The sequence below is a fragment of the Leuresthes tenuis genome, unplaced genomic scaffold (assembly GCF_036924035.1).
Source record: "Leuresthes tenuis unplaced genomic scaffold, fLeuTen1.0.hap1 SCAF_18, whole genome shotgun sequence".
NCBI classification, from domain to species: Eukaryota; Metazoa; Chordata; class Actinopteri; order Atheriniformes; family Atherinopsidae; genus Leuresthes; species Leuresthes tenuis.
Genome location: NW_027325372.1, coordinates 12,635,434 through 12,655,007, shown reverse-complemented (window position 1 = coordinate 12,655,007; position 19,574 = coordinate 12,635,434). Strand labels below are relative to the sequence as shown.

General features: G+C 37.8%; 1 protein-coding gene across 2 annotated transcripts in view; it reads left to right on the top strand.

Annotated features, from left to right (window-relative positions):
• Positions 1 to 317: 317 nt before the first annotated feature.
• dtnbp1b (dystrobrevin binding protein 1b) overlaps positions 318 to 19,574 on the top strand; it is a 31,073-nt gene continuing 11,816 nt past the window's right edge. For both annotated transcript variants that reach the window (XM_072370530.1, XM_072370529.1), the window contains exon 1: positions 318 to 686. In XM_072370530.1, the coding sequence (XP_072226631.1) occupies positions 641 to 686 (46 nt within the window). In that variant the 5' untranslated portion in view covers positions 318 to 640. The remainder of the gene's footprint in view (positions 687 to 19,574) is intronic.

Genomic DNA, 19,574 nt, shown 5'->3' with positions numbered 1-19,574 from the left:
ATTAGCCACTCATCCCTATTTTTGAAATTTGCTTGCTTCTCCAGCCACTGAGTCATAACAACAAAGATGGTATGTAAAGTATGCAGGCGTGGTAAAGAGACATCAGTATGTTTTAAAGGTCAGATCCAAATGTGTTCAGGACTTACAGAAATATGTGCAGCCAAACTCCTTATTTCTTTTCCTCCTCGTGTACACACCCTCTCCCACCTCCTCCCACCTTCTCCTCTCTGCTCCAGCCTCCCTCCTCCCTCTCTCAGCAGCAGCCAGTGGTATGCTCCAATCGTCTTTGCTCCTCTCTCTCCCCTTTCAGCCTCAGCAGTCTCCACACTGGAACAGACACTGCTGCAGTGCCGATCCATACGTGCACGTGTGTTTTGTGGCTGCAAGCTTCTTGAGAAGGCTCAGTATTGGAGAGTATATAAGTGTGCGAGTTGATCCGCACGAGGATGTGCTTGTGAAGATTCGTGAAGCACCTTTTGTACTGAGGAGCATGTGCGCAGACTGAGAGGCAGTGTGAGGATGCATGGTGGACAAGTGCTGTCGTGATCGGTGGACTTTTTGGTGTTCTGCCCTTTTGCTGTCTGCCCTTCCGTCCCTCATTTCGGTTATCTTGTGAGGACAGAAAAAACATCCTGCTGGGATGTCCACCTCACCTAGTACAAGAGACGATAGCCAAAGGAACTCTTGTAAGTGACTTTTTCTTATCTTTTGTAAATTTATATGGTGATCACTTTAAATTGAACGTGTGTATGGCTTAGGTTTTGCTTTAATTTGACCATCTTTTTTATCTGTTCAAATAGAGGATCTTATTTTCAAGGGAGACCTGGCCAAGACAAAAGCAGGACATGTAGTTTAAGCTAGTGTAATAAATATATACTAATAAAATAAAAAATGTGCTTCTTTTTGAACAGGACCATGGACTCGGTTGTGGGTTTGAGAGTGTGTAACTGCAGACAGACAACAATTTTAGTGTATTGATTTAGGTAGATTATATGTATAGTAGAAAAACTAAAGTGGTGTAAATGTGTGAAATATGTTCACATGATAGTGTTCAGACTGATGTGTAATGAGGGCCTGTGTGTATGTGGGTGCACGCATATGTGTGTTTACACATTCCCTGGAGTGCCTCCAGCTGTACATCTATTGGGAAGGTGCTTTGCATCAATTGACAACCAAGCCAGCTGTATCCTTTCAGACAGAAGAAAGAAGAAGATGGTATACTGGTGACATTCACTGCTGTCAAACTGAGGAGTATTTAACCTTTATCCTGGAGACCGCACAGTTTATGTTTGGTTTTATTAGATTGCTTTTTAGATCGTTTTAGTATATATTTAGTTTTAGTTTTATATATATATATATCTATATATCTATATATGGATTATATTACAAAAAATACTTTTTTTGGAGTCTCAAGCAACATTATGACACACGCACATTTGTATATCTATCTTTTGAGGGCATGTTGCATCCCCATTGCTACAAATAACAATTCCTAGCGGCATGTATGTTTCATCTGCGTCACTCTTGCCCAATGCCAAGGGAAGAATTTGGGGTAATTCGTCATCCTCAAGAAGCTCATCACACATAGCCTTTGGATGATGTTACGTACCGGTCAAATGCTGATTGGTTGAAAGTTAGGTTGAGTCAGAATGGGAACAATGACAACTGCTTTGATTACAAAGAGGACAAAGAGTGAAAGATGAGAAGTGTGGATGAAAAGGAAGGAGCAATTGGTTATTTTTAACACTTGCCTTACATGAACATAAGTATTTTAACAAATTGAACAATGTGTATAAGTGGAAAATACGCTCATTATTTTCTAAAGTACTTATCTTGAAAATCCAAAAGAGTTTGATGTCATGTTGTCTGCTAAATAGTTTGGTGTGCACCTTTTTGGACAGCACTGGCAGGTGATTTTACTACAATTGTCTTCACCTCAATGTGCCAGCCAAACAGCTGACTCAAAGACAATTATTTTGTAACAACCACAATCGGGTCTCGTTGAAAACCGGAGATTTTTGCAGCTAGTGTTTGATCATGTGGCAGGGATCTCATACATTGTCTAAAATCTTTTAAAGTGGACATGACATGGTCATTGCTGCTCATTTAATTCTTAATCTTTGGTACCTCTAGATTAACTTTACACATTTAAAAACTCCAAATAATTTGTAATTATTTTAGATTGAGGGAGAGCTCTGTCATGGGGGAGGCTTCCTCTTGAGAGAATGAGAGGCCCTGGCTAGTGTCTTCTGATTGGTCGGATTCATGGAGGTTTGCGTAGAGGTGAAGAAAGGGAAGGGTGGTGACTCATAAATGCACTGTTTCAGTTGCCGACTAGGAGGGTATAAAACACATAAAGAGACACAATATGTTTTCAAGCATTACAACACACGAGATGCAATGGTGTAGGTGTTTAAGCCAGAATCAGATCCAGAACGTAAAAGTGAACTGCTCATCAGAACGAAGATTACAGCAGGACATCTCTTTTTGGTAAATGTGCTCAGTACGTTCAATTGTGCACTTTGCTCCGTGTTTCTGAGCAGTTGCAGAAGCAACAAATTGATGCTCTCAATTTTCTTGCATATGAATTTGTTAACGCAAAGCACCATTTCACTCGGTGTAACCAGAATGTCCCCATCATGGGATTAATAAAGTTTTATCTTAACTTGTGTTTGTATTAAAATGAATTTATTCCTTTACTGTGGCAGCACAACAGCAGCATTTGAGTTTTCTCTCACCACTTGCACTTCAGACTTATGCCCTTTTAGTGTTGGAACAGCCCAGACTTTGAGCTTTTAGCTTCAGTCTCAATGCAAAGTCAATGTTATACTGGGTCTTGTTTATAAGTGCCATGCTCAGAACAGTTCTAGCGCCCCATGAGCACTCACTGCCTGGAAAATTTGACCATAAAACGAGTTCCTACATCTCACTTACTGTGACATGTGAGTGAAAAGGGTGTAGAGAAGAGTGTTGAAGAGTATATAAAACCAGCCTCCTCTGCATGAAAGAACTTTTCTTTACAACTTTGGGTGATGTTTAAGGTGATAATACATCATTTAAACATTGCAGATAAGCCTGTAACCGCAGCCTTTATGGCGTGTCCCATTACTAGTTGAACAGAGGGGAGATTGCCACATAATCAGACGTAGCTGAAAAAACTTTCTTATTAAAAAAGAAAAATATTCACTATTAAAAGTAAATGATTTATTTGATTTATTTATGATTTATTTGATTAACATTCATTTGTCAAACTACCCATGCATTCAGGGCTTTAGTTTCAGTCCGCTAAGGAGCAGTATACCATAACTATGACTGTAGCAGGCAAAGCTAAAGGATTTGTTTGCAAAGCAGCAACGCAGAGATGTTATGGAACCTAACAGTAAGCATCACAACTAAAGGTCCAACTAAAAAAAATCAACCCAATTTTAGCTTTAACCTTAAAAGCTATTTGAATGGATTGAAAATTCATGGTCACCAAAATGTCCTCACTTCCCAAAAAAAAACTTCTCTCCAGTGGTCTTTTACTGCCACTAATCTTCACTAAGATAGTAAGACAAGCACTTACACACATGAATGCAAAAAAACAGAGGTTTGCTGTACTGTAAGTGGGTGATTGATAAAATAATGTGACTCATTTGGACTCAGTGGGTGAATATACACAGAAAATCTCTAAAATACATCCACGCACACTCTCAGGCACATGTACAGACACACTGACTGCTGTGACAGAGGCAAAGATCACAGCTGGGAAATGGGTCTACTTTTATTGCTTTCATTATTATTGCACCATGCCCCCCTTCTTGCTTTCATTCCCTTTCTCCCCTCTGTTATTTTCAGGGTGTTATTTACAACCCAACCTTGCATTTAACTCACCCGGAAACCTTTTTCATGTCCGGGTGATGTGTTAATGATCACACAGAAAGTAGTGATCCCACCCACCCTCAGTAGATAGATTTTGTGTGTTTTTTACTCTGGGCTTTATTTCTTATCATTGCACATCTATGTGTTGAGTTATTTGACTCAGTATTGCTGCAGCTTATTATTTTCTCCTATTTCACCCTCACATTTTTTTTTTATCTATTCTTGTTTACCTAGCATTGTACTTATGCCGTTTGTTACTTGTCAAGAGGCATTCATCACATTATCTTCTTACTGAGCGATATCTTCAAATGGAAATATCAAGTGGCTCCAAGCTACAATTACTGATATACAGAGCGTAGTGTTACATAACAAAATTCTGCATCAGAGAAAACAAATCAATACAGTCAGCTAAAAAACAGCAAGAAAGGAGAATTTGAAATCAATTCTGAATTGAATGAGGTTTAGTCACGAATTAATCAAGTAGGGAAACAATTCATATATTAGCGTATCAAATCCCAAGCTTTATAAAACACTATTGACAAGAAATATCAAAGGAATATGCACAGAAAATTCCAAATAAATTTAATGATTTGATATAACTCCATATAAATACACCACAGAATGAATTACACTATGTTTTATGCTATTAACGATGGACAGTTGTGGCTATTTTTTAAAGATTTTAAACATTTTGAATCTTTCTGACCAGCCTGACTCAGTGTAGTATTTTCACATTGTGGCGCTCGTGCAGATCTCTCCTCCCCTATCCTCTGTAAAGGAGCAACAGCAGGCACCTGCCACAGAGATGGATGTGCTGTGTCATCATTTCCCCTGCCAAATGACAGCTTGCCTCAAATCTCCTCTCTGGTCTTCTCCCCGTCTCCTCTGCTCTTCTCACCACCTTTCATTCTTTTTTTTGCTGCATAAATCTGCTTCGTTCTCTGCTGGTGTCTCATCTGTTCTTTAATCTGTTCTCGTCTTCAACCCACTTCTCTCCTGTCCTCCTCCTCCTCCTACTCTGCTCCCCTGTCTGCTTTATCTAAGTTCACATGAAACTTTAATTGCATGTAAATCAAAGCACTGCAGATATAATTAGTCTTTTGTGCTGCTTTAATAAGAGGGGTCTGGACTATTGAACTGTGGTGGAATAACTGGTTCTTGCACCGTCTTAAAGAGCTAAAGCCATAGGGCAAATTCAACTTTTAGTGTTGGAAGAGAGGAAAAACACTGATTCTTTTCAAATTGTGATGTTTTTAATAACAATAATAATAAAAAAAGAAAAAACAAGTTTTTTTATTATGCTTACTTTAATGTATTGTTAGTCTTTTTTTACTTTTAGAAAGTCTGTATATATTCAGGTCTGCTCAGAAAAAAAAATGAAATGGTAATTAACTATACATTCTTGTGAACTGGCACGTATAAAAAAGGAAGGTGCAGAACTCTCTCATGTTCAGCCTAGTATATTCCTTTGCTGAGAGGTTTAAACACTTTAAAGGACACACAGATGCTATCTGAATCATGTGTTGACACAGTTGTTTTTTTTATAGTCCCTCTCTTCATGTTCATGCAGGTAGCTTGCTAACTGACATACAAAGATTGCTGTAAACATGTTTTGTCAGTTCATTTCAAGGAGGTCACACTCCCTCTAAAGAGATTTTAAGATCAAATATATGGGGTTACTGGGTGGATTTTGCTTGTCAACAACAGATTTTTCCTTGATTGCTTCATTTTTTGTTTTTCATATTTAGCCTTGGCCTTCTCCGCTTTTGTTTGCTTGATGACGTGAATAGAAAGAAGAAAATATGAAACCCTATTTCCTTCTTTAGTATGGCATGATTCCACTGAATGTTATTGAAGGTAAGCAAATGATTAGGTTTTTATTGCACACTGTAGTCTATTTTTGCATTTCTTACCCTCTTGTTTTTCAGAGTCAGGTTTGACAATTGTTTAGGGCCAAACAGTGTTCTAAGATGGACACCATATTAACAAAGTTTTCTCTAACTTAAATATGTTTTCAGTCTTGTTTCCTTCCTTCCTTACTCACTCTCTTGTTTCCATCTTTATTCTTTCCAAACCATGTCCACCTGGAATAACAGGTGTTGGAAACCATGAGCAGTGTGTCTCCTCTCACACTTATACTGTTTACTGTACTCGACTCTGGTATAATTCAGCATGTTAGAAAGACTTCCAAAGAGGAGACAATTTGAGACCAATGTCTGATGATATACATTCAAAGGGGGAAGTATGGGGAGAGAGAAGATAAAGCTGAGTGGAAGAAGCAATAAACAATAAAAGGGAGAGATGAAATATGATAAATGACAAAACAAGAAGAAAATGATGCAAGACAGTCGGGCGAAATGGGGAACAGGTAGAGAACAGTTAAGTAATTGGAGAGAAAGACAATTACAATAACTTGTGAATAATAGAAAGAGCATAGAGTCAAAAACGTATTTTAGAAGGCTGAGCCAGCGAAGATGAAAAAAATAAAATTAAAAGGTGAACAGTGAGGCAGGCCTTCACATCATCCAAAAGTCTCCTAATTGGTGCTGGTTGTTATAGTGGTACTGAGGTTTCTCAGAGATCATACACTGGAAAAAGGCTAAAATCTTTAGCCTCTTTTATTGGTAGAAAGGGTATTGCATTCTTTTATGAATGACTTCAAATGTGCAGTCTTGTTAGTTGGTAGGATAGGAAATATCTTTTGGAGCTCAAGGGGTAGTGGTCATCCAGCCATCCAAATGACCTCCAAAGCCCTGTTAAAGGGCCTGATGACTACAACTCAGTGATTTCTGAAAGGAAAATGAAACCTTATAACCACAAAATGGAACAGACGGGCCAAGTGAGAAACTGGAATTGAGTCAGTGCATCTTAAAAAGAGACACAAAATTGTTACACAAATAATGCAATCACTACAATATGCAAAAGTGACTACAAAGCATGTTTAAATATAAAGGTGCAAACTTACTACAGAGATAGAAATGACCACAGAGATATAATATGATAAATGCACAAAAAGAAAGGAAAAACCTAAATTCTGACACCATTTTTAAGGAGATGCAAAAGTTATGTAGATGTGAAGCTAAGAGGGATGCAAAATATTCCCAAAGAGAACCAAAGCATCCTTTGCAATCATTTATCTCTATTATCAGCCAGGAAATCTGGCACCCCATTGAGAACCATTTACATGTTTGGTTGTATCATAGTATATCTATGGGACTGTCAAAAATTAGCTCACCAGGATCTCTCCACACTCAATTTATTTAGATGCTAATCAAAGATGACGAATACACTTTAATTTGGTCTTCTACCTATTATTGTCTCCATAGTAATGAAAGTGATCTTGTACAGATCGACATGCAGCATAATGAGTGTAATTAAAGGAAAGCACTGACTGATGCATAATTTTACGCTCACTGTTATGGCAGTTTTGTTTTTAAGAGTTAGTTTTGTAGTGAAGTAAGAATGAGACGACAGAATCTGTTCTGAAGCTGTCAGATGATTTCAAACTCCCTCGCAGATGTGCGCTGAGATGATGTTAAGGGAGGAAGATGACAGGCTGCCCTGGATCACACTCTACACAATGATATGCAAAATATTCTAGTAGTTTCTTGTATACATGTGCATACAAACACACAGATGAATGAACAAAGACCACCAAGCATACTCACACAGCAGCTATCAAATCCTAAAATCAATTTTATCATCAATATTCAATCTGATGTAATCAGTGTTTTTGTCTCAAATCTGGTCACAGATGGTTTGGAAATTGAATTTTCCATCACTGTATGATATACCTCAGCAGGTGGGGTATCGCATGCTTTTCTCCTTTCCTCCCACTCCGTAAGGAAATGGAAAGAAAGAAAACGGGGAGAAGTGATGGCGTGGTAAGACAGCTACAGATGCTCTAATTAGGCCCAAAGCTGAATGGCAGTGTTTGAAGGTGCAGACTGGCAGAATGTTGTGAAGTTCTTTTCAAGTGGGTTGAACGTTTTTACAACTACACACCTTTTCTGTGTTTGTTTTATCTCTTCATACTTTGTCTACTCGTGTGCATCACCTTCCTATTGTTAAACGATAATGTTTTATAAGCTATTTGCGCAAATGCATCAGTGTGATTTAAGTATTCTAGTCTTAATATCTCTGTTCAACTCCAGTTCCAAAACAGGTGGGACACTGTTAAATGTAAACAGACAGAATACACAATTTGCAAATTCCATAAGCCTATATTTTCTTAACAACAGAGCAAAGAAAACGTATCAACTTTGTCAAAACATGCTGCTGCCCTCAATTTCAAGGTGAGGTAGAATTTTGTATTATGTGGTAAAATGTCTCTCCAATTTTTTTTTTTTTTTTATGTTCTATTGAATAAAATATTGGTTTGTGAGATGAGATTTGCAAATGTTTTTGTTCACCTCTTACAAAGCATCCGGATGTTTTTGGAATAATGGTTGTACATTTTCCAGCTCCAAACCATATAAACTTGAGTGCTTATTGTTTGGAATCATTACCAGATGGTATGTATTCACACTCTTTATCTTGGATAAAATGGGCCAAATAAGAGCTTTAACTCAAACTAAAAAAGAGTTATAAACTTTCAAATGCATTAGGAAGAAAAAGTGAATATTAACTACAGAAAGCTTGAGAAAAATTCAGCTACAAAGTACATTCAAAAGCCACTTTATTCAAGAACTACAACCTGTCTGGAAAAAGTGAAATAGTCTTTTGATAAGAGTTTGTTACTAATTTGAGAACTGTCTGAGAACAATAATGAAGACGATCCTCCTATTAAATTTTCCGTGCGAATTCTTTGACTTTGTATCTTCTTTGACTTTGTATTTGTAAATGGTTGAAAATGGTTGGCCATGTGCACATCTGGATGATTCTACATCTGCGTGCCGTGCAAATTCAGAGTGGACGCAGATATGAGTGCAAGTCTGTTCCTTGTAATTTCCTGGTATTATCTATAAGTTATTAATTTTTTATGAGAATGTATAGGTGTGTGTGCGTGCGTGTGTGTGTGTGTGAGTATAACACATAAATAAGGATGGGTTTTTGTGGGGAAGGAAAGGCTTTCATGCTGTTTATCAAGTAACTGTAAGGTTCAGTCGAAGGTCAGATGCAACAAAACAACAGATGGATTGATAGTACAGCATAACTAGGGCACTGATCAGGTGTTTCATCCCAAGGCGAGAAATCAGAACATGCAGAGAAATTTCAACGCACTACCTCACACTGACTGTTAATTATCTCAAACATTGTATTAAACATTACAATGGCTATTACATAAATTATGAAAACTTTTAAAGTGCCATTTTTTTTAACTGAATGTAAATGAGTCATTTATAATTCTTGATAACATCAGTTTTCCTTTGAATACTGGCTTCAGAAATTTAGTCTAAAATATCTTGCATAAGATTTTTTAAAATTTGAAGCTACAAAAACAAAGATATTATACATTTTCAGGCAATAGAAGTGAACCGTATGATCATGAGCAGTCCAGGACACACATTAGTGAATATTACATTAGGCCTTGAGCAAAATGAAAGGAAATGGTAAAACAAACAAAAAAGAGTTTGGATTTAACCATGCTCAAGGGTGTTTTGTGTGTGAGCTTGTGTGTAATGTTGTGTGAATCTTCATTGAAATCCTGTTTCCCCCGGCCAAGATTATGCTTTTACAGTACTGCTCATGCTGGGGCTAACAGGTGGCAACACCGGGGCTGCAGATAACTGAGGGTGTGAAAGAAAGAAAGGAGCAGCTGAAAAGCGAGAACGAGTGTTTGAGTGAAAAGCAGCCTCTGTGGGAAATTCGGTAAACATGTTGCTGATAGTAGGTGATATGAGGAAAAATACCTTCTAAATGTTTTGTTGCAGACTTCAGTTCGAATGAGAAATAAGCAGGCTCCCTGCCGAGTGTCTTCAGTTTCATATAATTGCTGTGACTTATTAATGTTTGTAACAGAGTAGTATGTTGAAGCTACAGCAAAATACCACTGAATTCAATATTGAACAGTTTGCCTGTAAATGTTTTCTGCAGTTCAAGTAGGGTAAAGCACAATATTGAATCTTAGTACAACATAAATGTCATCAGTTCTTGTCACCTACATCCTCATGAATTTACTTCAGCAACATGTTGAGTTTAATTTTGGACAATGGTGACTCTGTGGATGGTCCATCCATATTGACAGTGGTGTGAAAACTTCCAACCTCAGTTTTTCTATCCACGTGGAAAAGATTTGTAACATCAGATTAACAAAGTAAGCTGTGTTGTGTCAGGGACCATGCAGTAAGGCAACAAAGACACAGGAGCTTTTTGTTCAAAACTGTGTTTTTATTTACCCCCAAAAATATGAAAAGTGTTGGCAAATAAAAAGTCCAACTAAACAGGAATTTTATATTCCTGTTTAGAGGTCAACCTAATAGAACTATATTTAAACAGACTCCGAACTAAAGAAACTCAAAGAACTGATTGAACATAACACAACAAACTGACCTCCCTACACAGACACGTGAAGGGAACTTAAATACTGGTTCAGCTAAACCATATAGAACACAAAGGGGAAACAAAATGGCTGCTACATTCTAAACAAACAGAAGAAACACAAAATAAACCCCAAACACCCCTATGACCATGCAGCAAATGGATCTGTGTGCACTCCATAACACCACCACAAGGTGAGAAAATAACAAGTTAAATAGTGTGACTAAATGTTTGGAATAGTGACTGAAAAGTAAATTAAAGTGGAACTGCACTGTTGGTGAGGTTTGGATATTACCACATGTGGCTGACCATCACAGCTGTCAGGAGTCAGTAAATTTGTGCTAACTGTGTTGAAAATGCACAAGTCCTTATTTATATTTAGTAAATATAAATAGAATCAAGTTCACACAAACTCCCCAACACATGCACATATTATCTCAGTCACTGTCTCTGGTTTATTTTGTCATCGCAGAGCAAAAGTAGAGCAGCTCTGAGTGATGAAACGGAATCCCATTTGTATAAAGTCGTACAATAGTTACATTATCCCACTTGGCTGCCTCTTGAAGCCTATGTGTACAAACCCCCACAACACTCCGTTCTCCATTGTTGTTAAGTTGTGCAAGTTGGATGTGACCTAGCTAAAAGCAAAGGTTTGGGATGGCACGAGTTCATAAGGGACTAAATCAATGTTTATTCTCTGCAAGCAGGGAAAACACAGATAAATATTCTACCACTGGATGGAAAGCTAAAATAATACATTTACTACTACTACTTCTTTAAAGGTAGAATTTAATTGACAAAGTGATTACAACGGTTTTCTTTAGGGTGCAATTGAAATGAAATGTGAAACACTGTCTTTGAAATGTTTGACTCCGTTTTGAGTGAGCATGCTTTTGAATTCAGAAAATTAACAGAAGCAGCTTGAGTGCGCAGCCAAAATAACAAATTATTTAAGCTTTAGATGTACTGTATAATTACAGTAAAAGCGGAATACACGTGTTTAATCCACATCCAACCTTAAATGTTGGATTTGTTGTTTCTACAGGCTCATGTCAGGTTGTTTGCTTCTGTCATGTCACTCGGACCACAAGCAAATACGCCACACAGTAACAAATTGCATCAATTCCTACAGTTGCTAAACAACCTTCCTCATTAGATTAATTTCAAATGATAAAACAACCATGTTGCACATATGTCAGAACATCTGCTTGAGCTTCTTACTCAGCTAATTTATCATTTATCAGCTTCTCTGAATGAAGAGACCCGCCATTGTGTACCCATTCTGGCACTAACTCTGACAAGTGTACTGATGAAAAATTAATCACAGGGAACATGTGTGTAGGCCTCTTGCACAAAAAGTGGAAGCTGTGTTATGTGTAAAACACGTTTTGGGATAATACCGTGTACGTGCACAAGGAGACTGAAAAGTCTGCAATGCCTATGATCTTCCTGTCAAGTTGTTTTAGCTGTAGACAGGTAACATTGTACTTTGTCAAGGTTAAAAAACAGCATGCAGTGGTATCCACTTGAGACCTGGCACATGTCTTTCCAAGGAGATTTTTGACATTTCTATGTGCATATCATCCCACAATGTGCATCCCCTTCACTGGTCTTGTGCTCTTTGGTGTTGTCTTTGCCAAGCTTATGCTACTTTGCATAGTACCAGTGCTTTTCCTTTGCTTGTTGTAACACTGGTGTTGCAGCAAATTCACGACATAATGTGTTTTTATCTTGGGTAATACTTACAGTGATGTGCTAGGAACTGTTTAATATGTGCAGCAGACCTTTGGTAATATTTTTCGTGTACTGACTGATTACTTGTCAAGTCTGCTTTTTGTATTGTAGCAGTGAGGATACTGTACTGGAAGTCTGGCTGTCAGCCTCAGTTGCATGTCATCCCGTATCTCTGTTTCCTTTTTGTTTTGTCATTTTTCTCTTCTTGCTATAAAAAATGGAATGGTAAAGGTAAATTGGTCTCTCTTGAGCTGCTAGGTGCTGTTTTGCTGATGTACAATAAAGCTTTATTTAGCAGTACAGAGAGTCTTATATAATGCTTCAAAATCTAAATGTATGTTGTCCATCTACAACTCAAAATACTCAATTCTTATTCTCTTATTCTCTTATTCTCATTGTGTTTATCTAAAAATAAGCTATAAAACTTGAAGCTATCGAATGTTAACCCAGCTTGAGAGCAACTGCTCTATTCTAGCTACTGCCTGCCCACATTGTCCGAAGTGGTACTCAGTGCCAGAGGGTATTTGTTCACACAATGTTTTGTTGTGCATTTCAACGCCTTTGGTCTTATTTTGAATGTCTGTCCTTGTTGTGAGGAACAGAACATCCAGGTTTCTATTCAGTCATTACATTGCTGCCCTTCATTAAAAGATAGAAATCAATGTTAATAGTGTAAGTAAAGCTTCCTTTCAGGCAAGCAATTAACCTGTTTGAATATGTTCCTTATCCTCAGTTTTCTTTCTCTTTTCACCAGCTCCGCTAAGAATCCATTGGTTTCTGTGATGTAAGCCTTTTTAATTGCCTCCTGAGAGGCAGGATCATTTCTTGTTAGCTGCCTTGAACATTATTTAATGACATTGCTGTATGTGCATATAGGTAAAGTCTTTAAGATGGTAATAATTTGTATCCGGATCCTCCATTGACTGATTTATGTGGTGAGTCAGAAGTCCCTTTCTCCCATATTTATCTCTCAACACAGAGAAGAATGTGTGAAATGTAATTCTTTATCACTCATTAAGACATATTTAATCTCTGCATATAAGGATATGTGTAGCTGCATTTGAATGGCAAATTAAGCAAGACTGGAACTGAAAAATCTTGATTCGCTTAAGAATTCAATTTACACATGTTGGTGTATTTTATTTTTTTAGCATGCCTCACACATAAGTTACACTGGGTTTTCAGTATGTAAGTGTAGCATATGAAGCGTCCTTGTAGTAATCACCAAGTGCAGCCAGATGCAGTCACCAGTGTTGTTTGCCATCATTGGATGGAAAACAACTAAATTGAACAGGTTTGACACACTTGTAAAGAGCTGGAAGACTCATGAAAGGATGCAGACCTCTTTAGTCTTTAGTCACTCACCTTCACGCAGATATTCATCTGTCCATCCATTTTCTATACCCACTTAGTCCAATTCAGGATCGCGGGAGGCCTGAAGCCTATCCCAGCTGCCACTGGGCCAAAGGAGGGGGGGGGTTATACCCTAGATATTTGCCATCTTAGCAGATACAGTTTATTCAATAATTTATTACTGGACTTCTTTGGGGACATTATGCTGTGACATTTGAAAGGACTGTGATGGCATGTGCGACTTTATGCCAAATGTCCTACCACTGTCCCCAGGAGTCTACTTAGTGAAAACAACTGGATTACTGTACCTGGGAGAACAAGAGAGTGATATAGTTAATTATGTTTTTCATCATATTTGAAGCTGACAACACATCTATATTCAATCATACCATTATTTTTCAGTGATTAGAAATATTTGTATTACATATACCACCTAAATGATTTTATACGGCAAATATAAGCAGCTGGACCCATTCGTGTGAAAGTATGTGATCTGATTTAAAATGGTCTTAAGCATATATTGAGAACTCTGAGGCCATTTTAGGATGTACGTTGATGCCAAGACCTCCTTTTTCAGGGGTAAAGTAGCCGTTATAAGACTTTTGGTTCGAGATGTCCAACTTCAAACACAAAGGAAGCGCTTTGGAATGTCTTGCAGATGCTGCAGCCGTCCCTTTACTGTCTCTGCTTGCAGTCCCTATTGATATTTCAGACAGACTTTGGTTTGGGAGCTCAGATCATTAAAATGTTAACCTCTACCTTTAGAATAAAAACTTTCCACTATCAGCCTCTTGATAATTTCATATCTGATTTATTTATTTTTTTGTTTAACACAGTGATACAGTTTATCCAAACTTTTCTCCAACCTAAATTCAAGCCCTGTGCAATTCTCCAGTATTCATATGCATTGAGTGGATATTCTCTTCCTCCCTGCTGACCCTACCATCTGGTCCCTGCTGGTGTAATAATACTGCCTGTCGGCTGCATGACTGTACACTAACATACATAATTAGTACTGAATATACACATTTGAAAAGGCCAGATTCCTTGCAGCAATGGAAATGTTTTGTAAATGTCAGCTGGAGGAGGGAGGAAAAATGCTAAAATAAAATATTCACATTAAGTCTATAGAGGTATATTTGCTTATATCCAAATGCTTAAATCTGCTTAAATCCAAATATACCACAAATTCATCTCAGATTCATAAAACATAACAAACAGGTAGATGTATTTTTAGAAAAAACTAGGTTGCTCGCAGCTGCTCACAGTGTGGCAACAGGTGAATTTAAAATCACGCTATTACCATGAAGTTTATGTGTCAAATAATTCAAAAGCCCACCACAATTTCTTTAACTTCCCAGCCTCATTGAAATATGTACCCTTTTTTTTTTTTTTTTTCAACATTTAAGGATGGTTTGTCAGTTAGATCATACTTGTGAAGATCGGAGACAGGGCAATATGTACAAAGCAGCACATGTTATGTAACTGGTTGTTGTGTTTTGAAATGGTATCTCTTCATTTTTATCTAGTTGAGATTCAGTTCTTAGAATTTTTGATTATCTGAGGAATGTTTGTTCTATGAAATCTTTAACCGGAGACTTTTATACAATCGCATGTGTAATTTAGAATGAAAGAACCTTTTCCCCACCGCTGTGTACTGTTAGGATCATATATACAGATTTGACCTTCACCAGTTCGCATGCAATTGGTACATTCCTAAGTCCAGTGTGCAGCCTTGTGCTGTAAATGTTTGGACTGCAACAGTAGCTGACAAATATGATTTGCTGCAAGGCCACGTCATGACCTGCTCACTCTGTCTATTAAAGTGTGTGAATGTTTTTGTGGGTATCTGCACACATCTCAGCCTGTCTAAGCAATTTATGTCTCTCGATCCATCATCTTTTTATTTAACTATTTATTTTTTTGGAGGGTGGGGGGGGGGTTGGTTTGACACACACATTTACTGTGTGTGCCTGTGTGAGAGTAATTGACAGACAGTAAACCACATAAATGATGATGGCAGCTTGGTGTTTTGCCACATTAGTTGGATGTGTTCTTATGGCAAATAAGTCAAGAGAAATTAATCAAATCACTCAGTGTTGTGTAATGAACTAAGACTTTTTGTGTAGGGTCCTTCGAGTTGTATGGTATCCTTCAACAGTTAGTAATTCATGATTTGGGACTTTCTGTAGGTATTCTTACAGTCAGTGACTAAGCGGGATTCAAGAGGCCCTCCTACAGAGCTTTGTGTTACATATTTGTGTGCAGTTGCCTAGTTACATGTGTAGTTAGAACTGGTTTAATGAGCTTTCACTCTAATTCAGTGAAGATAACGGTACTGACAGACCAAGAAAAGAACCTTAAGGCATGCCGTCATCATTCATTTGGACAAATAAATGCAAATATTTAAGTTGTTGGCAGAAAGGAAAAACAGTCAGGACCATAATATCCTCCAAATGCAGCTTCAAGCTTAAAAAGTGTGCCAAGTGCAGTTAAATGTCAACACTCACAATTTCTATTACAACCAATGATTCCAGAGAGGCAAATTTCTCATTAGTCTGTTAATATTCAGTTCGTGCAGAAATAACAGAAAACACTTCAACACAACATGTCTCTGTAGTGTTTTATTGTATTAATTTCCTCTCAGTGAGACCATCAATAGATGTCCATCATTGACAGTAGTTGCAATCATAGCAAACACTCGTTAGATTACAAAACAGTGAAAATGAGTTTCTGCATGCTTGCCTGCTGTAATATTTGTTAAATAAAGCAGCAACTGTGTCTGTATAGCACTACAGTGTCACAAAGTGGAAAAAAGTGATAGACTTGGTTTGTGTGGCAAGAAAAAACTGGAGACAAAACCTTTACTCATAATTTAACAAACATTGGTACAAGGCAGATGTGCTGCAAATCCGAAAACTGCTGAACTCATTTTCTTTTATGAATTGCAGATATACTTTAATTTGACACAAGAATTAACACAGCACTCACTCTGATTCAATTTGTATAAAGCACATCCAATTAAGTATTTATGTAGTCAGCAGCATTTACATTTTTAACATACTGGATCTGAAGGTGTTTCCTGGTGATGAGTAGTTGAGAGAATAAGACCAACAAACCACCAGGAAACCATTTGCCCTTGGCTGTTGTGAGACCACAAAATGCATGAAAACTATGTGGTAAACTCCCACACTACATGTAGGCATGTGGTAGCCTACACAGCCCTCTGCTGTATTCTCAGTGCTGCTGCTTCTGACAAAAATAATAATTTGCACATATATGCATGTAATCATGTTCTGGTCTAGCTTGAGAGTAATTATTGGTTGTACAGCTATGGTTATTAGATTTGTTATGGTTTCATCTAAAACTCATAGGAAGTTTAGACAGCCTAACCCTAACCCAAGAACATTCTAACAAAATAAAGCCAGCAGCTGATGGCAGCTTGTTTTTTTTTAAGTTTCATGTAACAGAAAAATTGAAATATTTGTAGTTGCAGTTTGAATGTATTTTTTTTTTATGGCTGTAAAAACTAGAGGCTGTAGTTGGCAGTTACATTCAGATTTTTTTTATTGGAAAGGAGATGACACAGTGTTTTGATTTTAAATCAACAGTGCAAAAGACGACACATTCTCCCATCTTCACAGGGATTAATGGAAGAGTGAGTGCATGAACTCAGCTGGTGATGTGTTAAAGACTGGACAGAAACCTCATGAAGCTGCCGTGCTAGAACAGAGTAACAGCTGCCTGGTGTTACTGACAGTGAGACATACACCTGTAGAAACTGAAGCTTCTGTCTGGATAGTAGGAGGAATAAAAGGGCTATGTTTTGAAGATTGAATAAGTCATAGTAAGGGTTACATGTAGCATATCTGCACACAGCATGTGTGACCAATCCAACAGAATAACTTCAACTATCATTGACCAGTTAGGATAGTACATAATAACACAGTAGGGTCAGGCCTCAGCTACAACAGAGAGTGATCCCCGTGCATATAATGTGCCTGGTCTGCGTTGCATGCCTGAGTGTTTTTCTATTGCACACAAAGGAGTTCATTCAGTCCTTCTGGAATACAGTTTTCTTTATCATCTATATTTGACCAATAGCTTGCAAGTCATTTGAATGGGTGTGAGAGTGCACAGAAAAGAGAGTGACTTGATTGTGTGTGTTATTTACGGCATGGGGGCTGCCTTTGGCAGAAACCTGAGCACTTGAGAGATACAGCGAGGCGGACAGAATCTATAAATACCACGGCTGAGTGAGCAGGGCTTAAGAAGTAGCAGTGGCTGTCTGTCTGTACTGTCAGTCGTGTCTTTTGGTCTTCAGGCTGAGCGTTGCTGTCTCAGAATGAAATATTGGGCCCCCATAAGTAAATGGAAACAAATCCATCTGAGACCAGAGAGCTAATTTAAAGTGACAGATGGTACGAGGGGAGGGGGGGTTATATCAGATATTGAATGTTTGATCTGTTAAGAGTCAGTGTGATGTAAAGTGTATGAAATGGCTCTAATGAGGCTGTGAAGGAATTGTCTGAGATCTTTTGAGCTCATAAGAATGGGTAGCATAGTTTCATCCATACTTGAAAAAAATGCCATAAACTCTTTGACTAATTAGAAATAAGTTGTTTAAATAAATTGTTTTTGTGTCATATGTTGTACTCAAAGCTAATTCACTTGTGAGATGTTCAAAGTTTGATGCCACAGTGTCAGAATTTGTCGCAACCACAGCACTGATGTCACAAACACCCTCTGGCTTGTTCTCCTCTCATGTCTTTTTCTAAAGGCTTAAACTCTACATACATTCTGCATCTCACTATCAACCCCTTCTCTCTCTAACTTAGTACAGTGTTACGTCTTTCTCTCCCACATATCTAAATATACAAGCTTCAGAGGCATCACACAGGTTCACAGGCAGGTGGTTCCAGGCCCAAGTCTTTTGGCTAGAATTAAAGGCATACAGCCCAGCAAGTCCACTGACACTTTCATCGATTTATACATCCATCTATTTGTCCACCCACACTCCACTGGCACAGCTTATGGTAGCACTATCTCTTGATATGTGTAGTGCACTACAAAGTGTAGATGAGTGGCTCAGCACTAGCTTGAACTGGCTGCTGATGACTTGACAAAAGAGATGAAGAAGATGGAGAAAACTGCTTAATTTAGTCAAATCTAAAGCTTTAGCTGACTCCTTACAACATGTATTGTCCTTAATGCAGTGTTTCCAACTTGGTGACTTTCCACACCACAACTGCAAATAAAAGGCAAAGTTAAAGAGGTATGTAGTCTGTATAGAAAACACCTTTACCAGTTGTATAAAATAACACTCATAGGTTCAACATGAAAATATCACACCCTTGTAAACTGAAAGCAAATTGAATAGAGACATGTTTAAGACTGAGTGAAAGGCAAAATTCATTCAATTGTAAATGGGTTTTCAACCTGTTTATTGTCAGTAAAGTAAGTACATAAAAACAGGTGCACAAGATGGCCTATGCGGCCATATCGAGATACGCCCATACATGTAGTCACACGTACATATACACCCCCCTTTCCTGTGAGATCAGCTTCCTGTATTTGTAGAGCTCAGACCAGATGTTTCTATACTGCTGAAAAACAGATGTATAAATAGATTCACGTCTTTGTAATCAGTCAGCAAAATAATATCCTTTCTGAGGAAGAAGAGGAAGAACGTCGATGTCATTGTGATATCTTTGAGTTTTTGGTGGCACGCTAGAGAGGTGAGAAAAAAAGCAGACTAACCTTATATTGCTGTTGTCTACTTCTTCTGGGTGGGAGCATGGTGATGGCAGGAAGAGACGCACCATTTAATACGAGCACAAACTCAGGTAGTACAGCAAATTTTCTCAGTCAATCATAAAGTATCATTATTTAATTTATTCATGTAGTGATTTAGTTTCTTTCTCAAGAAGGAAATTCCTCCTCGTGTTCATTTCAAAAGAAGATTAAGAAGGTTTTAGATTATACCCATTATTATCTTTTCTACTTTAGTGCTATTTAAAAATCCTCTCTCTTAAATCAAAATGATTTCTTCTGACAGGATCTGCTGTGACAAACATAATGAGGTTGGTTTAGCTATTATGACTCATCACCAGATGTGTATTCTTTTGGAGCACACAGTCGCCATT